Source organism: Stegostoma tigrinum, chromosome 10 (assembly GCF_030684315.1).
Source record: "Stegostoma tigrinum isolate sSteTig4 chromosome 10, sSteTig4.hap1, whole genome shotgun sequence".
Taxonomy (NCBI): Eukaryota; Metazoa; Chordata; class Chondrichthyes; order Orectolobiformes; family Stegostomatidae; genus Stegostoma; species Stegostoma tigrinum.
Genome location: NC_081363.1, coordinates 50,192,430 through 50,213,855, shown reverse-complemented (window position 1 = coordinate 50,213,855; position 21,426 = coordinate 50,192,430). Strand labels below are relative to the sequence as shown.

The 21,426-nt window shown below is 43.5% G+C and overlaps 1 protein-coding gene across 4 annotated transcripts in view; it reads right to left on the bottom strand.

Annotated features, from left to right (window-relative positions):
• The window catches only part of arid4a (AT-rich interactive domain 4A), a 158,264-nt gene that overhangs the window by 56,874 nt on the left and 79,964 nt on the right, over positions 1-21,426 (bottom strand). For all 4 annotated transcript variants that reach the window (XM_059649181.1, XM_048537714.2, XM_048537716.2 and 1 more), the window contains exons 9-11: positions 12,634-12,713; positions 9,401-9,477; positions 2,079-2,233 (exon numbers count right to left, since the gene is read on the bottom strand). In XM_059649181.1, coding sequence (XP_059505164.1) covers positions 2,079-2,233; positions 9,401-9,477; positions 12,634-12,713 — 312 coding nt within the window. The remainder of the gene's footprint in view (positions 1-2,078; positions 2,234-9,400; positions 9,478-12,633; positions 12,714-21,426) is intronic.

Below are 21,426 nucleotides of genomic sequence, written 5' to 3'. Positions count from 1 at the left end.
CAGGAAGATTTTAAATCAATTCTATCTACAGTGCATTCTTGAGCTTAGCGAACAGTAAAAAATGAAACTAACTTTTAACGAGCAAATTTTTAAGTATCCAACTGACAGGAAATATTTGAAAGTTAAAATATGGAACAAGACAATTCAAATTTCTTTAACAGAGAAGGAATAGCCCGTTCGACCCATCAAACTTGCAATGCCATTCATTTAATCCACGGCTAATCATCTAACTCAGTGGAGGAAAATGATGTTCTCTCCACATTCTTTGGTGTCATCTGTCTCCAGAAATCTACTGATTTCTGTCTTCATTGCACACAATGATGAGCTTCACATGTACACTGAAGGACAGAATTCCAGTGATTCATTACCCACTACAGTGAAAAAATTTGTTATCTCAAGTTTGATGATCTCCCCGTTATCCTGAGATTACATTCTCTGGTTCTAAACTCACCGGGCCAGGGGAAATAGCTGAACTTAATGCCCCTTGGCAACTATTCTGTAAATTTCAATGAGAACATCTCTTAATTACTTGAAACACTACAGAAATTACGATCTGCTTCCTCACTTTATCCTCAAAGTGATCACACCATTCTAGAGATTAGTCTTGTGAACTGCCATTGCACTCCCTCTGTGGCAACAATATCGTTACTTAGATAAGGAGACAAAAACTGTACACACTATTCCAGGAACAGTTTCACCAAGATTCTATACAATTGCAACAAGACATCTTTACTTCTGTACTTAAGTATGTTTGTGTTGAAGGTCAATGTTCCAATTGTCTTCCTTACTGACTGTTGCATCTGCATGCTAGCTTTTACTGGCTCATGAATTAGGACACCCGAGCAGACACCACCGTGTCTCAATCTCTCACCATTTAAGGAATATTCTGATTCTCTTTTCCTACCCAAGTGAGCAACTTCACATTTTTTCTGCGTTAAAATACATCTACCAAATTCTTGGCTATTTACTTATCTTGCATAAACGCACTTGAAGTCTTCCTGCATCATCCTTACAAGTTGCATCCCAACTAGTTTTGTGTCATCAACAATTTTTTTTAAGTATTAGACTCTGTTCCTTGTATTTTAATCATTTATGTGGACTACAAACAGCTGTGGACTGAGAACCAATCTTTGTAGCAACCCTAGTAACAGTCTGTTATCCCGAGAATGACCTGTTCATTTCTACATTCTGCTTTCTGTCTATTAACCAATTTTCAATCCATACTACTATATTACCCCAAATCCTATTCTAATTTTGCTTGCTATGGGGTGTTATCAAAAACCTTCTGCAAATCCAAATGCACCACTTGCACAGACTTTCCTTTATCTAACATCTAACAAGCAGCATCCTTAAGAAACTTCCACAAGCTTTCAATCTTGATTGCCTTTCCACAAATCCATGTTAACACTGCCCAATTTTAGCTTTCTTTTTGTAAATATTCAGCTATTTCATCTCTTATCTTGCATTGCAAACTCTTCCCTTATTGATATCAAACTAGCATTAGAAAATGTCTATAGTTTAAAGTTCTCCCTCTTCCTCTACTTGATTGTTGGAAAAGCCCATCCAGTGTACTAATGTCCTTTTGGGAAGGAAACTGCCTTCCTAACCTGGTCCAGCCCACCCAGATCCACAGTAATGTGGCTGACAGTTAAATGCCCTTTGGATAATTAGGGATGGGCAAAAAATGCAGGCCTCACCACTGATACTCACATCCTACAAAATAATTTTTAAAAACCTTTTTAAACAGCATAGTTCCACTTGCTACTTTTCAATCTGCAGGAACATTTCAACAATCTGTAGAGTTTTGAAAGATAGCTATCAATGCATCTGAACCTCAGGATTTACCAATATTTACCCGAGTTAACTTCTCAAGAACTCTATTATTCCTAATTTCTTTCAGTTTTACAAGTACCTTGGCTGCTACATGAAGAAAAATCCATTAAAAATTCCATTTTTTGATTAAACATCTATATATTTACATGTTATCCTAAAAAAGCAAATGATTTCTTATGCTAGTTTCTCATCCCCAATTTTCTACTAGCAATTTGTTTATTAGACAAAACTGCAAAATACCCTACCTCTTGCTTGGTTTCCTCATCTTCCTCATCATTTTCTGCTTCTTCTTCCTCCTCCTCTTCATCACTGCTGGAGGATTCTAAGATGACATTCATATCAACCTTCCAGCTCTCAGGAACAATCCTTTGTTGGTAGAATTTGTGAGCTTCTTCTAGTGCTACAGAAAACCAGTATTTGAAAGTTAGTTGTTAATTTGGTTGATATCGGATTAACAGAATCATAGCATTTCACAGAAAGAGCCATTTGGACTATGATGCTTATTTCAGTTCTTTAAAATAGCTATCCAATTAGCCCCGTTGCCACTCTGCCGATTGTGCCACGTATTCTTACTTTTTATGTATCTGTAAATTTTGCTTTGAAAGAGGCTATTGAAATCTACTGTCTTACTGGGCAGTGATTTTGTATCATAATGTAAAAAATATTTTCATCTCCAAGCTGATTCTTTTGCCAACTTTCTTAAATCTGCATCCTTTCCTTCCCAAACTATCCTGTCAACAAAAAAGGAATGACCTCGTTGACTCCATTAAAAACCCTTCTCAATTGATAACAGACAGATTATGGATAGAAGTAAGGAATCTTGGGATGCTTGCTAATAGATCCGCAAAAGTGGCAGGATAGGTTATTAGGGAGTTGTAGGTACTGCCAATGCTGGAGAAATTGAGATAACACGGTGTGAAGCTGGATGAACACAGCAGGCCAAGCAGCATCAGAGGAGCAGGAAAGTTGATGTCTCCGGTTGAGACCCTTCTTCAGAAATAACCTGTTCTATGGATATGTTGGAGCCGTACAAAACTTTGGTTAGGCCACACCTGAAGTACAGTGCACACCTGCACATCCACCAATGTGGTATACTGCATCCGCTGTACCCGGTGTAGCTTCCTCTGCATTGGGGAAACCAAGTGGAGGCTTGGGGACCGCTCTGCAGAACACCTATGCTCAGTTCGCAATAAACAACTGCACCTCCCAGGTACAAACCATCTCAACTTCCCCCTCCCATTCCTTAGACGACATGTCCATCCTGGGCCTCCTGCAGTGCCATAATGCTGCCACCTGAAGGTTGCAGGAGCAGCAACTCATATTCCATTTAGGAACCCTGCAGTCCAATGGTAACAATGTGAATTTTACCAGCTTCAAAATCTGCCCTCCTCCCCACCCTCACTGCATCCCAAAACCAGCCCAGCTCATCCCCGCCTCCCTAACCTGTTCTTCCTCAGACCGATCCCCTCCTCCCACCTCAAGCCGCATCTCTATTTCCTACCTACTAACCTCATCCCGCCCCCTTGACCTGTCCGTCCTCCCCCTGACCTATCCTCTCCCTACCTCCCCACCCATACTCTCCTTTCCACCTATCTTCTCCACTATCCATCTTCGGTCTGCCACCCCCTCTCTCCCTATTTATTTCAGAATCCCCTCCCCATCCCCTTTTTCTGATGAAGGATCCAGGCCCGAAAGGTCAGTTTTTGTGCTCCTAAGATGCTGCTTGGCCTGCTGCGTTCATCCAGCTCCATACTTTGTTATCTCGGATTCCCCGGCATCTGCAGTTCCCAATATCTCTGATCAGGCTATAGGATGGTTGGGATTACAGTTGAGGAGTTACAGAGGAGATTCACCAGGATTTTACTTGGATTGGAGAACTTTACAAAGAGGAGGCTGGAAAATCTCAGATTATTTACTTTAGAGGACAGACACTGAGGGGTGGGGGGAACCTGATTGAGGAGGATAAGATTACGACAGACATGGACAGGGTGGTCAGGAAGCAGTTATTCCCCTTAGTTGAACAGTCAATAACAAGGAGACACAATTTTGGAGAAGGCCAGGAGAGTATTTTAGAAGGAATTTGAGGAAAACCAAAAGTGTGGTGGGAATCTGAAATGCAATGTCTGAAAGGTTAGTAGAGGTGGCAAACCTCGCTAGCATTAAAAAGTACACAGGTGAGTACCTGAAATAACAAAACATTCATGGCTATGGGCCAAACGTTGAAACATGGGGTTGGTGTAGAGATAAGCTGGCGCAGACACACTGGACCAAAATGGACAGCCTCTTCAGCACAGTAATACTAGGAGGTACATTGTACAGATTCACCATGCTCCCAGAATTTAGAATGTGGAAGCACCATGGATCCGCTAGAACATCTATCAAGTTTGGCAGGAACGTAGCTTTTTGATAGTGAACATTTGCAAGATTTAAAAAAAGATTACTAAGTTAACATGGCTCCTTGAAATATACAAAGGTTTGGCTGTTAACTGGAATTTAACAATGAAACCAATAAATCCAACTTTTTTTGGTTGTTATCTTAAATTTCTTGAACAAAATACAATGTATAATAAGGGTTATATTCATATTTATGAATATTAATTTATGTCACTACCTGTAATGTACAGCACTGAAACCAATCATTTGGCAAAACTCTTCATCTAACCAAATTTCTATCTTTTTCCTCTTGCGGTTATCAAGCATCTCCTTAAGTGTATTTAAAAAGACTGGCCTGAACTACTACTAACAATTACACATTCTAATTACTCTTGGGGGAAGGAATTTTCTTCAATTTACCAAAGGAATTTAATAGTATTCAACTCATGGTCCCTTGGACCTAACTCATGGGAATATTTCTTGTGTAGGTCATTAAATTATCAAACATTTTGATACATTTAAAGACAAAGAATAATAGAGCACAGGAATAGGCCCTTTGATCCACCAAGCCTGCACCAATTCCTAATCCATATTTAGACCTGCTATTCATTGCCCATTTGTGGTCTCTATTCCTCTGTTCACCTCCCCCCACCCCCTGTTCAAGTGTCTTTCAAGATATGCCATAAACGTTGCTAACCTGCCTGTTTCCACTACCTCCATTGGCAGTGCATTCCAGACGCCCACCACCCTGTGTGTGAAAAAGTTTGTTTGCACTGCTCCCCGAAACTAGTCCCCTCTCACCTTGAACCTGCGCCCTCGTGTTGACGACCTTTCCACCCTGGGAAAAAGCCTCAAACTATTCAGCTTACCTATGCCTCTCATAATTTTATAGACCTCTATCAGGTCGCATCTCAGCCTGTCTTTCCAAAGAAAACAAACAGAGTTTATCCAAAATCTCCTCATAACCAAAACTCTCCAGACCATGCAATATCCTGGGAAACCTGGTTTGCACCCTCTCCAAAGCATCCATTTCCTTCTGGTAGTGTGTTGGCCAGAAATGCATGCAATATTCCAAATATGACCTAACTAATGTTTTATACGGCTATATCATAACTTGCCAATTTTTATATTTGACACACCAGCTGATGAAGCTACATATGTCTTACGCCTTCTTGACCACGAATCCACCTGCATTGGCACTGCTACTATGGACCTGTATGCTCAAATCCCTCTGTATATCAATGCTCCTAAGGGTTCTGCCATTTACTGTATCATTCATACCTGAATGTGATCTTCCAAAATACATCATCTCGCATTTGTCCAGACTGAACTCCATCTGCCATTTTTCTGCCCAAATCTGCAATCTATTTAAATTCCACTATATCATTTGACAATCCTCACTATCTGCTACTCCACCAATATTGGTGTCATCTGAAAACTTACAAATCTGACCACCGACATTTTCCTCCAGGTCATTTAGAAACAATTAAGGTCCCAGCACTTGTCCCAGCAAGAACTCTACTAGTTACTGATCTCCATTCTGAAAAGCACCCTTCCACTGCTACTGTCTATCTTCTTTGACCAAGCCAGTCTTGTGCCATCTAATCAGCACACCTCGGATCCCATAAGGCTCTACCTTTGTACTAGCCTGCCATAAGATACCTTGTCAAATGGATTACTGAAGTCCATGCAGATAACATCCACTGCTCTTCGCTCATCAATTATCCTTGTCACTTCCTCAAAAATTTTAATCAAGTTGGTGAGGCACAACCTTCCTTGCACTAACCAATACTGCCTATCACTAATAAATCTATTCGCTTCCTAACATGAATAAATCCTGTCTCTCAGTATCTTTTCCAACAGCTTCACCACCAATGACGTCAGGCTCATTGGTCTATAATTACTTGGATTATCTCTATTTCCCTTCTCAAACAAAAAGAACATCATCAACCATTCTCCAGTCCTCTGGAACCCGCCTGAGGCCAAAGAGGATCCAAAAATATCTGTTGGGGCCCTAGCTTCCTCCCTTGACTCCTACAGCATCCTGAGATAGATCCCACCTGGTCCTGAGCATTTGCCAATTTTAATATATTTTAACATACTCAACACTTCCTCCTCATTACAACCAGCCTGAGAGAATTGACACGCCTTTCCCTAACCTCATGTCCCTTTCTTTGGTGAATACTGATGTACAGTAATTATTAAGAATTTCACCCATTTCCTCGGGCCCCACACATAACCTCCCTCCTTTATCCTTGAGTTGGCTTACTCTTTACCTAGGTACCCTCTTGCTCCAATATATGTATGAAATGCCTTACAGCTGTCCTTTACCCTGCTGGCCAAGAATACTTCACGGCCCCTTTTAGCTCTCCTAACTCCCCATTTGAGCTTGTTCCTACTTTCTCCACATTCTTCAAAGACTTTACCTGTTTCAGCTACCAAGACCTTAGGTATGTGTTTTTTTTAATTAAACTGATAACCATCCAAAGTTCTCAAATCCTGCCATTCTGGTCACAGGAACATGCCTGCCCTGCGCTCTAACAGGTCATCTCTCAATTCTCTTTTCTCAAGACTGGAGCCTCAGGCATTCCGTTCAAACTTTCCTAATTGGCATAACCTCAAAGAACTGTTATCACCTTTGTAAAAATAAACTATCTTCTTCTCAGCCTCTTGTAGTCTATATAAATACAGTCGAATCCGTACTTTCTACCAGTTTAGCATAATTTTTTTGCTTTTCCGCTCTATCCCTCTAGGAAAGAGCATCAGTGCTTTCCTTTTATAAAAACTTCAAAAACCTGAAACTATGTAACATGTAAGCTTTTCGGGAGAGTGGGGCGGGGGAAGGGGAAAGAGAAGAGAGAGAGTGGGGCGGGGGAAGGGGAAAGAGAAGAGAGAGAGTGGGGCGGGGGAAGGGGAAAGAGAAGAGAGAGTGGGATGGGGTGGGGGAAGAGAGAGTGGGGTGGACAGAAGGAGGGGTGGGGCGAGAGGGGGTGGGGCGAGAGGGGGGTGGGGCGAGAGGGGGGTGGGGCGAGAGGGGGGTGGGGCGAGAGGGGGGTGGGGCGAGGGGGGGGGGGGCGCGAGGTGGGGGGGGGGGCGCGAGGTGGGGGGGGGGGCGCGAGGTGGGGGGGGGGCGCGAGGTGGGGGGGGGGCGCGAGGTGGGGGGGGGGGCGCGAGGTGGGGGGGGGGGCGCGAGGTGGGGGGGGGCGCGAGGTGGGGGGGGCGCGAGGTGGGGGGGGGGCGCGAGGTGGGGGGGGCGCGAGGTGGGGGGGGGCGCGAGGTGGGGGGGGGCGCGAGGTGGGGGGGGGCGCGAGGTGGGGGGGGGCGCGAGGTGGGGGGGGGCGCGAGGTGGGGGGGGGGCGCGAGGTGGGGGGGGGCGCGAGGTGGGGGGGGCGCGAGGTGGGGGGGCGCGAGGTGGGGGGGGGCGCGAGGTGGGGGGGGGCGCGAGGTGGGGGGGGGCGCGAGGTGGGGGGGGGGCGCGAGGTGGGGGGGGCGCGCGAGGTGGGGGGGGGGCGCGCGAGGTGGGGGGGGGCGCGCGAGGTGGGGGGGGGCGCGCGAGGTGGGGGGGGCGCGCGAGGTGGGGGGGGCGCGCGAGGTGGGGGGGGGCGCGCGAGGTGGGGGGGGGCGCGCGAGGTGGGGGGGGCGCGCGAGGTGGGGGGGGGCGCGAGGTGGGGGGGGGCGCGAGGTGGGGGGGGGGCGCGAGGTGGGGGGGGCACGAGGTGGGGGGGGGCGCGAGGTGGGGGGGGGGCGCGAGGTGGGGGGGGGGGGCGCGAGGTGGGGGGGGGGCGCGAGGTGGGGGGGGGCGCGAGGTGGGGGGGGGCGCGAGGTGGGGGGGGGCGCGAGGTGGGGGGGGGGCGCGAGGTGGGGGGGGGGCGCGAGGTGGGGGGGGCGCGAGGTGGGGGGGGCGCGAGGGGGAAGAGAGAATTTATATCTATATTATCTTTCATGTACACTGGGGGGGAAAAAAAGACAGAGTTATAAATGCAACAGGTTTTTAAGCAAGGGGGAGGTAAAGAAAAATCAAAAGCAAAAGGCCTGTGGTGGGGTGCAGGTCAAGACAGACTAAATGCAAAAAAAGAGTTGTGGTGCTGAGTCAAAAGACAAGAAGCAAAAGGTAAGTCTAACGGGAGATGTGAATGCAAGCATGATGAATCACTGACCTTTTATGTTGTTCATCAACAACCTCCCACCTAGCCCTCCTTTCTCACTTGCTAAAACACATATTTCTAAGCTTTCTCAGTTCTGATACATGGCCAGCAACCTAGACGCAAACACTATTTTGGTCTCTTCAGATGCTGCCTGATCCAAATATTCCATATTTACTGATGTTACTTCAAATTTTCACCATTCACAGTATTTTCGTTCTGTATGAGCAAGTATGTTAAAATGCATAATAATGAACATATTCTAAGGACAGCATTAAATACTAGAGCAGAAAATTGATAGCTGTGTTTGGTTACTTCACAACTGCCTGAAAAACAGTTGTATCATCAGATACCATAACAGAATGCCTTGTTGTGAATTTTTTTCCCCAAAATGCAGAATATCAAAGCTGATAGAAGGAAACTTAGCATTAGCATCAAGTGTTGAACAGGTTGAAGACAGGTGGAAATCTTTTCATCAATGCAAAATCATAAATTTATCACATTTCACTCGCAACCATTAAGTGAAGCTGCTCACTGATACAACTTGAATTTGACTGTACAGAACCAAGAACGCCCCAACTCATTTAACTTATAATCAGCCACAAAAGTTGTGATTGCCACTCCATCTATGTGAATTACATTTCACTCAAAGTGTGTGAAATTGAAAATCTGCTAATTCTTCAAGCCATACCCTCCCTCCAACACCTCAAACAAAAATCACAAGGCAACACAATAGCAAGGGCACAATAAGCAGCTTTAGAAATGGTAAAAATCAATCCTGCACTAAAATAAAAATGTTGTAAATTCTCAGCGCATTCCCCTTATGGAACAGAACCAACCTCCGGCTTACACAGCTCAGCAGACCAGAGTACATGCTTCCCAACTTGGTGCTCAAACTTGCTCAATCTTGACATTTAGATTTGCTGTTAAAGGGAGGTCAGGCAAGGACTCTCACAAGTGCCACATTTCAACTATGATGATCACATCTATCAGCACAAGATACAAGGCGAAATATTTGCAATTCACTTCACCTTAAATGCTAGTTTCCTTACCTTGTTTAACAACTGGGTCTTGCTTTGAAACTCTGTCCCAGTCAAGCTCCCTGATATCTTTTCTTGCTATAGGATAGCTGTTATTTTACAAAAATAGACACCAAGGTTTAGCGTTAAATAAAGAACACTGCCTTTGTGTCACATAAGATTGATATTCAATTAAATTTCATAGTCTTTGTTTAAATTATTTAACAGGCAATAAAAATCGAATTACTAAATACAGCTATCTCATGTTCAATAAACTGTCCCCATCTAAGAACCATCTGTGTGACTTCAAATCTATTTGCTGAACTTTATGTTCGAAAACGAAGCTTCAAACCATAATAAATATGACAAGATAATATTTAAAGCACCCTGCTCTTCAAATCCTTCTGAACACTGCACCATGCTGAACAGATGGTCACATAATTATTAATGAGGGATGATCTATTACATCCATAAATCTAAACAAGTGAGAATACAATAGTTGATAATGCAATCAAAACCAATGAAATTTGAGAACAGTTTTGTGGAAGCTGTATTTAAAATTGTCGTTTTGATCTTGTTAATAGAGTCAGAGTTAGAAACAGATATTTAAATTATCAATGAGAATGAACTGCTTTAATGCTACTTTAACAATTATGTCGCTAAAAATTGTCAAGTTACACATAGATTATTTTAAAGGAATAATATAGAAATGACTGCAGCACCTACACGTATATAGTGAAAAATGAAGACAATGAAAGACTATTTAGGTCATCAAAGCTCAGTATCAAACAATAAAGGAGCGATTTATAGAGTTTCTCTGCGGTTCTGCTGAAGGTATGCTGGATTCTAGAGGCTCCACAAATGTCCCCATCCACAATAATGGGGCAAAAGCTAAGGCTGAAGCATTCACAACAATTTTCTATCAGAAGTGACAGGTGAGCAATCCATTTCTGCCTCCCCTGAGGTTCCCAGCATTACAGAGGACAGTCTTCGACCAATTTCATTCCACTCCACATGATATCAAGAAATGGTTCAAGGCACTGGATATTGCAAAGGTTATAGGCCCTGACAACACTCCAGCAGTCGTACTGAAGACTTGTGCCTCAGATCTTGTCGCACCTCCAGCCAAGCTATTCCGGAACAATAATGACACCGGCATCTACCCAGAAAAATTGCCAAGATATGTCCTGTACACAAAAGGCAGGACAAATCAACCCAGTCAATTACCATCCGCTCAGTCTATTGCCATCAGTCAAGTGATGAAAGGGGTCAGTCAAGCAGCATTTGCTTAGCAATAATCTGTTCAATGACATTCAGTTTGGGTTTCACAAGGCCACTCCGCTCATGCCTTGGTCAACGTGGACAAAACAGCTGATTTCCAGGGATGGGGTGATAGTGATTGCCTTCGACATCAAGGCATTCTTGCAAAATTGGAGTCATGGGGGATCAGAGGGAAAACTCTCCACTGGTTAGAATCAACCTGGCATAGAAGAAGTTTACTGTGGTGCTTGGAAGTCAGTCATCTCAGCCCCAGGACATTTCTGCAGCAGTTCAAGGTAGTGCCCTTGGCCATGCCATCTCCAACTGCTTCATCAATGACCTTCCCTCCATCATAAGGGTAAGAAGTCAGGATGTTCACCAATGACTGCACAATGTTCAGCACCATTCTCTACTGACACTGAAGCAGTCCGCACCCGAATACTACATGGTATGGGCAATATCCAGGCTTGCACCGACAAGTGACAACTAATGTTTATGTAACACATGTCCCTGGCAATGACGTTCATGGAATCCCTACAGTGTGGAAACAGGCCCTTCAGCCTAACAAGTCCACATGACACTCCGAGAACCCCATCCTGACCCATCGCCCAAATCAACACTTTCCTGAATACTACGGACAATTTAGCATAGCCAATCCACCTAGCCTACACATCTCTCCAACAAGAATGCATCTAACCATCACCACTTGACATGCAATGGCTTCACCAGCATTGAATCCTCCACAATCAACTTTCTGGCAGCTTACCACTGACCAGAAACTCAACTGGACTAGTCATACAAGTGCAGAGTCCTACAACGGCAGGTCAGGGGTTAGGAATCTTGCAGTCAGTAACTCATCTCCTGAATCCCCAACAACTATCCACAAGGCACAAGTCAGGAGTAAGATGGAATACTGCCAACTTGCCTGGATGAGTGCAGTACAAACAAGAAGCTTGGCACTATCCAGGACAAAGCTGCCATCTTACTTGCGACTACATCGACAAACATTCACTCCCTCTACCACTGACACATAATAGCAATAGTGTGCATCATCTACTAGTCACACTGCAGAAATTCACCAAGGCTCCTTAGCAACATTCCCTCTCAGCTGCTCCAAGGTTCTGCGCATGGCAATTGACGTTGGCATGCTGATCAAGGCATTGTCTTCCCATTCTGGAAACTGCTGCGGGGCAAGAACTTTGGAGGATTATACAGCCACAACAAAAATTAAAAGCAGTGTTGCTCCTTAGACAGCATCTTCTAAACCATGAACACAACCAAAGAGGACAAGGGCAGCAGATGCATGATATCATAATCATCTGCAAATTCCCCTCAAAGCCATGCAACATCAAGATTATATTCCTGTTCTTGCAGAATCAAGAGGACAAAATCCTAGAATTCCCTCCCAAATGGCATCGTGAGTGTACTGACATTAAATGGACTGCAGCAATTCAAGGGTTCAAGTTCTACGGTTGTGCAATGAAACACCCACATCCCGCAGATGAATTCAAAAACAAAATTGGAAGAACCCTGAAGAAAACACTGCAACCAGAGCATTTTCGTGTAAACAGCAGTGCAATTTTTTGTAATGGAAAAGTTATTACAGTCAAATCATTGAATCATTAAACAAATTTATATAATTTTGTCCTATTCATTTGGTTCTTACTTAGAGGATGAAAGAGAACTATGTATTATAAACAACCTCAAAGTCAGTTCCAGTGAACTACATGTTAAAACATTAAGCATTCCAAAACCAATGCACAGTTTAGTATATTTCCAAATGATTGGCAGATATCATCTAATCTCGAACAAACATTAAAACCAATATATAATCTCACTTTACAACGCTATCCAGCATTTATTTAAAACGTCAATACTACACATCATTCACAACCAGTAGCGACTTATTTGACAGTTAGTTCCTCTTGGTGACAGATCTACATACTCAAACAATTTTCAAATCTAACATCTTATTTTGCATCTATACATTTTACTTTTACACTTACAATTTGGAGTCTGCAAACGATCTCACCAAACACTGGTCTTTCTTTACAGTGATTTCATCACTGCAACTTGGAGACAGCACCTATGAAAGAGGGCAAACAACATATTTTCTTGATTGTAAAAAGCCAAACTTAAAACCAAAATGCTAACAAACTAGCAAAAAATAAACTGATGATATTTTAAAATCATTTGCATTGTTGCTAGTACAAGATGATGCTCAGATATTCATCACTCAACTGAAACTAACATCCATTACAGACATCTTAAAACTGGCTAACAAACCCAAAACAAGCGTAGATTCACACTGGGATGGTTACTAGCTGAGGTAATGGGAGAGATTCAGGATGCTAACCGAGGGAGGAAAATAGTTTGTAAAAATCAACATTCTATTATTAGGTCCTGAACATCGGTTCCGATTAATTGAACACCTCAAGGTAGAGGAATAGTCTAAAAGAACATCATCCTGTAAACTATCATAAATGGAAAAAAGCTAATTATGAATGTATATTAGTATATATTTACAGATTGTTTTAAAAATACAATGAACAGCCCAACAAAAAGGTGGCTACTATAATCTCATGACTGGATGCAGGAACAACCTTGCAGAAATTTCTCAGAAGCAAACATCAGCTAGATAATAAATACAAGTGTCTCCTGATAGGTCTGGAATGCTAACTACTGTTATAATTTGCTACACAGATTACCATGACCAATAAAACCCTTACAAAACAGGAATGCTCGTTGCACCCATCCTACAGGATGATGTGCTTGGCTCTTGTGGCATGGTCAGAAATCACAACACCAGATTACAGTCCAACAGGTTTATTTGACAACACAAGCTTTTGGAGCCTCAGTCCTCCTTCAGGTGTTAGTGAGAGAGGTAATATCAGTCACAGGATTTATAAGTAAAAGATCAAAGGATCACACCATTGAGGATGTACTAAACAAAACGAAGATGCTGTTAAATCTTTAAATCAGTTAGAAAGTTTTAACTGGTTAATACGTATATGTAATCCCTGAATCCCTTTCAAGTCATGGTCCTGAGGGAACTAAAGGTTTCACCAGTGTACTGAAAAGTATCGTGTTCGTATGAGGGCGTACTTCAACACCTTCACTTATCTGACACATTCCTCCTAATCTGAACAGATTCTGTGTATGCATAGGACTTGTCCGTAGGGGATGGCTGTTTTACAATGTTTGAGTGGAAGCTAGAAGTGTAGCATCGTGAGGTTATCCGTAGGCTTGCAGTTAGAGTGGTGTACTGTGGTGTCTGTCCTTAATCGCGGTGTGTGTCCAAGAATGGCACTGATTCCAAAGAATACTCCATGCTAAGTCCAATGGTGGAATGAAACTTGTTGAGTCACAACATAGTTGTTTCAGCAATTCCTTGCCATTAGTCCAAAGGAAAAAAAACGTCATTAAATGTATCTTGTGTATTGTGGTGGTCAGAGGTTCTGTGTAGCAAAGAAGTCTTGTTCGAACTTGTGGATGGAAACGTTGGCATATTGGGGAGCAAATCTGGTTGACATGGCTGTTCCACGTGTCTGGATGAAGAACTAGTTGTTGACGGTGAAGACGTGCTTGAGGATGAAGCAGATGAGTTGTAGGATTGTCTGGAAATTGGCAATTGTTGGTATGGAGTACTGAGGCTGTCGCAGCGATACTGTCGCTGTGGGGGGTGCTGGCAGAGAGTGCCAAAACATCCATTGATGAGCAAGGTTCCTGGCTTAACTGGACGACGGGTGCTGAGTTTGTAAGAAATCTGCGGCGCCACAACAGAAGCTGGGGGTTCCCTGTACAATAGGTTTTAAAATGCCCTCGAGGTTCTCACACATTGCCTGCTACAATGAGACCTAGATTTGTTGGCTTTGTGTATCTTTGGAAGGCAGTAGAAGTCCCCTATGTGGGAAGTACGTGGGATGAGACTGTACTCTGAAAGACTGGATCAAAAGTCTTGACCAGTCTGTTCCGTTGACAGGGGTGTTCTCTTTGGTTGGATTGGCAGGTTGGATCTGCTATGTTTCTGGTTATTCAGTTGTCAGTCCACTTCTTTGTCATAGTCCGTTTTATTCTGTATGACAATGGTCCTCCTTTGTCTGTTGGTTTGACGGTAATGTTGCGAATGATCTTGAGACAATGGATGAAGTTGCGTTGCACCTGGGTGACGTTTTGCACTATCTTGTGACTGCGGCGTTCACACATTCTCTGATGGCTTGAGCATACCTGTCAAGTTGAGGTTGGTTGGCTCGCCGAATTGGTTTATTATTCCGCAGATATTTTGTTACCGTGCTTTGCAACATCCTCACTGCAACCTCTGATGAAGCGTCGTTGTGTTTTCCCGCATGGTTTTTAAACTCTGGGGTCCACTGCGATGGATTGCCTCGCTTCTGGGTTTCCTCTGTAGTGCAATGTATATGGGGTCGAGTTCAATGTGTTTCTTAATAGCATGCTTTGTGGAGTGCCGTGCTTCCAGAAATTCTCGTGCTTGTCTCTGCCTAGCCTTTCCCAGGATCTTGATACTGTCCCAGTCAAAGTGATGGTTCTCCTTGTCCATGTCGATTGAGATGAGGGAGTGTTGGCCGTGTCTTTTTCTAATCAGTTGTTGTTCGTGTACTCTTGTTATTAGTTTCCTTCCTTTTTGTCATCTCAATCCACATGGACAAGGAGAATTACCACTTCTACTGGGACAACACCAAGCTCCTGGGACAGGCTAGGCAGAGACAAGCTCAAGAATTCCAGGAAGCATGGCACTCCACGAAGAATGCTATTAATAAACACATTGAACTCGACCTCATATACATTCCACTACGGAGGAAGCCCAGAAGTGAGGCAATCCATCACAATGGACCCCAGAGTTTAAAAACCAGGCAGGAAAACACACCGACACTTCATCAAAGGCTGCACTGAAGATGTTGCCAAGCACGGTAACAAAACGCGCGCGGAACAAAAAACCAGTTCGGGGAGACAACCAACCTCAACGCCCACAACCCAAGCTACAGGTCTACTCCAAAACCTTAGGTACCTGTCAAGCCCTGGGCAGCAACCCTATGAAGGGATTGAATGCAACTCCTCCTTTGCCTGCTCTGCCATGGATCTCTGTCAACTGATCTGGTTCATTGGTTATCTCATTGAGCTCGTTGCTCACATCTTGGAAGAATTCCTGGAGTCTCATTCATCTCATGAATTCCTGAGAGAACAATGGGGTCCATTTGCTGGTGAAGCAGAAATTGAGTCCTGGGCCATGAACTTTTGATCTTGTCCTGAAGGGTATGGTCAGAACTGATTTTCACCGGTTGGTACTGTCTTCGACTCTGATACTGGGGAGACTTGGTTATTGCTGGTTGTGATGTCAGGTTACTCCAGTTTCTTTTTCTTGGTATACAAGTAGGTGGCGTAATTCGATTGACTCATCTGTTTGGTAGAGTCTCTTAACTGTTCTGCCATATCTTGAGTGCAAGCTGAGAATATCGCCTCCATCTCAAGTTCAAGGTTATAGAACTTGCTGTAGAGTTGGTTTACGAGATGGTTGAGGAGTTAGAACAGCAAAACCTCTCGGCATAATCGTGTTGTAGGTCGACCTGAGTGGGCTTGTTATCTGTTGCCTGCTTGGAATCTTTTGTGCTTTCCTGCATTTCTGTAGAAACTTGATGCCTGTATCGATACACATGATCTTCCTGGAAATCTTCTCCACTTTGAGCTGGCATTTAGTGATATCAATGTTAGCCATGATGTGGTGGTACCACTAGACTTACCAAGGAGTATTCTTTGGAATCAGTCTCATTCTTGGACACATGCATCTCCATCAGAGACAGACACCTCAGTTCACCACTCTACAGCAAGCCTACAGATAACCTCATGATGCTACACTTCTCTGAGCTTCCACGCGAAATATATTTAAAAATCCCCTACTGTCAACTCCAGCATATACACAGAATGCATACACAGAATCTGTTCAGATGAGGAGGAACAAGATGGACACCTGAGGTGTTTAAAGGATGCCCTCATATGAGTAGGATACAATGTCCAACTCATCAATTGCCACTTTCATCGTACCACAGCGAAAAACCGTAATGATCTCCATAGAAGACAGACACAGGATATATCCGATAAGGCGTCCATTTTTCATCCAGTACTTCCCAGGATTGGAGAAACTCTGCCATGTTCTTTGCTGCTTTCGACACATTATCAATGACGATGAGCACTTTACCGAGATCATCCCCATGCATCCACTTCTCGCCTTCCAACAAATGCCAATTCATAGCAATTCATAGTAAACTACCAACCATAACACAGCTCTGTCACGGCAACCTCGGCAAGACATGTCAAATCTTAGACATGGACACTTCCATCACGTGTGGGACCATCCACCAAGTGCACAGCAGATACTCATACAACTCGGTCAACATTGTCTATCTCATATGCTGCAGGCAAAGATGCCCCGAGGTGTGCTATGTTGGCAAAACCATGCAGACAGTATGACAACGTTCAACAATTGCCGAACAGGAACACTCCTTCGGCGAGCGCTTCAGTGGTCAAGGGCATTCAGCCTCAGATCCTGGGAGAAGCTTCCTCCAAGGCAGACTTCAAGGTACATAACAACACAAAGTGGTCGAGCAGAGGCTGATAGCCAAATTCGGGACCCATGAGGACAGCCTCAACCAGGACCTTGGGTTCAAGTCACACCACAGGTGACCCCATCACATTACATACAGAAACATGCTCACACACACACACACACACACACACACACACACACACACACACACATGCTCACACACACACACACTCTCTCTCTCTGCCCCACCCGCTACACACACAGTCTCTCACTGCCCAACTCACTCACACAGGAATCTATAGGGTGAATTTGTATTTTTAAGATACATTTTATATTGTTTAAAAAGCAATCAGTCAATAGGGCATTTTATAAATTTCTACTTTAGAAATACAACCAGTCTGACTCCAAACCAAAACACAGATTCTAAACAAGGTCTCACACCTAACATACATTGTCTGACCTAAAATGTCACCTCTTCCTTACATAGATAAAACCTTTAGTTCTCTCAGAACCATGACTTGAAAGGAATTCAAGGACTTACATATACATATTAAACAGTTAAAACCTTCTGGATGTGAGTTTGCTCGCTGAGTTGGAAGGTTAGTTTTCAGACGTTTCGTCACCATTCTAGGTAACATCATCAGTGAGCCTCCGACGAAGCGCTGGTGTTATGTCCCGCTTTCTATTTATCTGGTTAGGTTTCCTTGGGTTGGTGATGTCATTTCCTGTTCTTTTTCTCAGGGGATGGTAGATTGGCTCCAAATCAATGTGTTTGTTGATGGAGTTCCGGTTGGAATGCCATGCTTCTAGGTAAAACCTTCTAACCGATTAAAGATTTAGCAGCATCTTGCGTTTGTTTCGTACATCCTTTGATCTTTTACTTATAAATTCTGCGTCTGATACTACCCCTCTCACTAACACCTGAAGGAGGACTGAGGTCCCAAAGCTTGTGCTGTCAAATAAACTTGTTGGACTATAACCTGGTGTTGTGTGACTTCTGAAGTTGTCTACCCCAGTTCAACCTCTCATGGCACAGTGGTAGTATCTGTATTTTTGAGTCAGAAGGCACAGACTCAAGTCCCACATGCTCCAGAGGTGTGTCAGTACATGCCTTAGCAGGTTGATTAAAGATAACCACATCATGATGTGGTCATGACATCCAGTTCAACCACCTGATAGCAACAGACCATTAGCGAGCTGCAGTGCAGGATCTGTTGGTGGCAGCTTACCTTCCTCCAAGAGGCTTGATCACAACTACCTCAGCATTGAACCTAATTATATAATTCTGAAATCGGTCAAGGGGGTCAGCGCTGCTCCATAAAACATCTTTGGGCTTTAAAAAAAATCTTCCAGCCTGTAAAAATCAGTCAGCAACCAATATTTCCGGACTCTGGTTGCAAAGTCTTTTCATCAAAACACTGAACAAGCTCAAGGACTGGAGGAAGGAAGAGAACGGGTGACCACTAGACTGCCCAAGAGGAACAGGCAGGCTATGCAGGAGTCCACTGGGATCCATCTCAAATTTCATTTTCCATGTTGGAAGCTGGTGGGGATGCTGGCTGAAGGGAATGCAGTCAAAGCCAAGCATCTGGCACAAATCACCTCAGTATGCAGGAGAGGTGAAAGGAGGAGCCAGGAATAATAGTGATCGGGGATTCATTAGCGAGAGAAACAGTCAGGCATTTCTGCAGCCGTGATTCCAGAAATGCTACGTTGCCTCCTTGGTGCCAGGGTCAAGATCGGCCAAAGGACTTTTTTCAGGAAGGTGAAAAGCCAGAACTTGTGGTTCGCGTTGGTGCCAAGTACAGCCAGAAATGTGGTCATCTTCAAATCACTTCCAGTGCCAGGTGCAAATGAGTACAGAAATAGCAGGATACAGCTGATAAATGAATGCTGGAAGGATGGTGCAGGGAGGGGTTTAGATTCCTGAGAGTGGCTCTGAGGCAGATGGCATCTGTCCAAGCCAGATGGGTTACATTTAAAGAAGTGAGGGACTGAGGTCCTTGACATGTGTTTTGCTTGTGTCGTTGTTAAACTAATTTGGCAGGGATATGGGTGCCAGAGAATAGTGCAGGCAAATAGCAGGTTTTGCAAAATACTTAAGGATACGGCTGGCACCAATGTGGAGAATAGTTAAGACAACAGGTGAAGTCAGAGTAGGGAAGGAACAAAGAAAGTCCAAAAGAGAATTAACATGCATGTGTGTAAATATATGGAGTATAGTAAATAAGGTTGGGGAGTTACAGACAGATTGCAATGTACAAGAATGATATTGTGGCAGTGATAGAGACCTGGCAAAAGGAAGGACAAGACAGGGTATAACTTGTTCAGGAGGAACATAAAATGAAGGAAAGGAGGAGTAGAAGCAGTGCTGGCAAAGGACAGCATTACAGTGTGAGAGAGGAGGATATCTCAGACGGTTCAAGGATACTGTTAATTTGACGAGAGTTATAAAATAAAAAATATGCAATTACATGTCTATAGACCACCAACTAATGGAAAGCTTGCAGAGGAAAAAATATGCAAAACTTCAGGAAAAATGTCAGTATCACAGAGCAGTTATAAATGGGGGACATTTTCCCTCAAATATAGACTTGGATATTGGTGGTTGGCACTTAAAAGTTAACAAGGCACTCAAACTGCAATGAGATATATCAAGGATTTTGAAGGAAACAAGAGTAGAAATTGCAGAGGCACTGATCACAAAATTTCATTCTTCCCTGATCTTTAGCGAGATGTCAGAAGACAGGACAATTGCCAACATTATGGTTTTGTTCAAAATATTTTGCAAGGATAATCCCAGTAATTAAAGACTTGTAAGTTTCATCCTGGGCAGTGGGGAAACATTTGGACACAATTATTCAGGAAACAGTCAGTAGTCACGCAGTAAAGGTGAATTGATTAGCAACAGCCAGCATGGATTTCTGAAGGGGAAATAATTTTTAACGAATTTGCTGTTTCAAAGAGATAACAAAAAGGGTTGATGAGGGCAATGTTTCTGGAGGTGTCATACATGGATTTCCAGGTGTTTGATGCAATGCCTCAACAAATTTGTGACAAGAAGGAGATTTGCAACAAGGATACAAAGTTGGCTGAGTGATTGAAAAAAAAAGTGTTACAGTCAACATTTGTTTTGAGGGCTGTTGAGAGGTTTATACTGGACTTCCCCAATGACAGGCATTGGGACCCTTGTCTTTTCTGACATATATAAATGATCTGGATCTTGATATGCAAGGAGCAATTTCCACGTTTTTACAGACTAGTCTAAACTTGGAAGAATTGTAAACCGAGAGGGGGGAGGTATGGAACCTCAAAAGAACACTGGCAAGTGGAGTGATGAACATGTGGCAGATGAGGTTCAATGCAGAGAAACGTGAGGTGAGAACAGCACTGAAACACAATTTCAAATACAAGGTTCAATTCTGAAGGGAGTGCAGGAGCCGAGGGACCTGGCGTATATGTGCATAATCACGGAGGTGAGAGGACAGGTGGAAAGAGTAGCTAACAAAACATAGTGTTTTCAGCTTTAATAATAGCAGAATAGAGTACAAGAGCGAAGAGGTGATGTTGAATTTGTACAAGACACATTAGATCTCAGCTGGAGTGTTGTGTACACTTCTGGACATACGTTACAGTAAAGGTGTAAAGGCATTGCAGAGAGTGCAGAAGTGAATTACTAGAATGGTTCCAGGTATGAGAAGCTTCAACGATGAAGGTAACTTGAAGAAGTTGGGATTATTTTCCCTGGAAAGAAGAAAGTCAACAGGAGACCAGATTGAGGTTTTCAAAATCATGAACGAACTGGACAGAGTAGATGGGATAAAACCATTTCTGTTTGCAAAAGAAACAAGAATGAAGAAGCACAGATTTTCAAGCAATTCAGAAATAACTTTTCTCACACAGTAAGTTGTTAGGATATGGAATGCACTGTCTGAGAATGTGGCAGGAGCAGGTTCAAATGAGGCATTCAAGAGGGCATTGGACAGTGTTTGAATAGTAATAGTGTGCAAGGCTATAGGAAAACGGCATGAGATTATCACTAGATAATAAGCCCAGGTGGACACGATGGGCCAAATAGTCTCCTTCTGCACTATTATGATTCTGTGATTCGATGAAATCACATTTCAATAAAAAGCTTCCTCAGAAAACATCTGAAAGGTTTTTTTGAAATTAAACTACTGAAAATTCCTCAACTTTTGCCTAGTAATCAACCGACCCTCCAAAGAAATGCCACACTGCT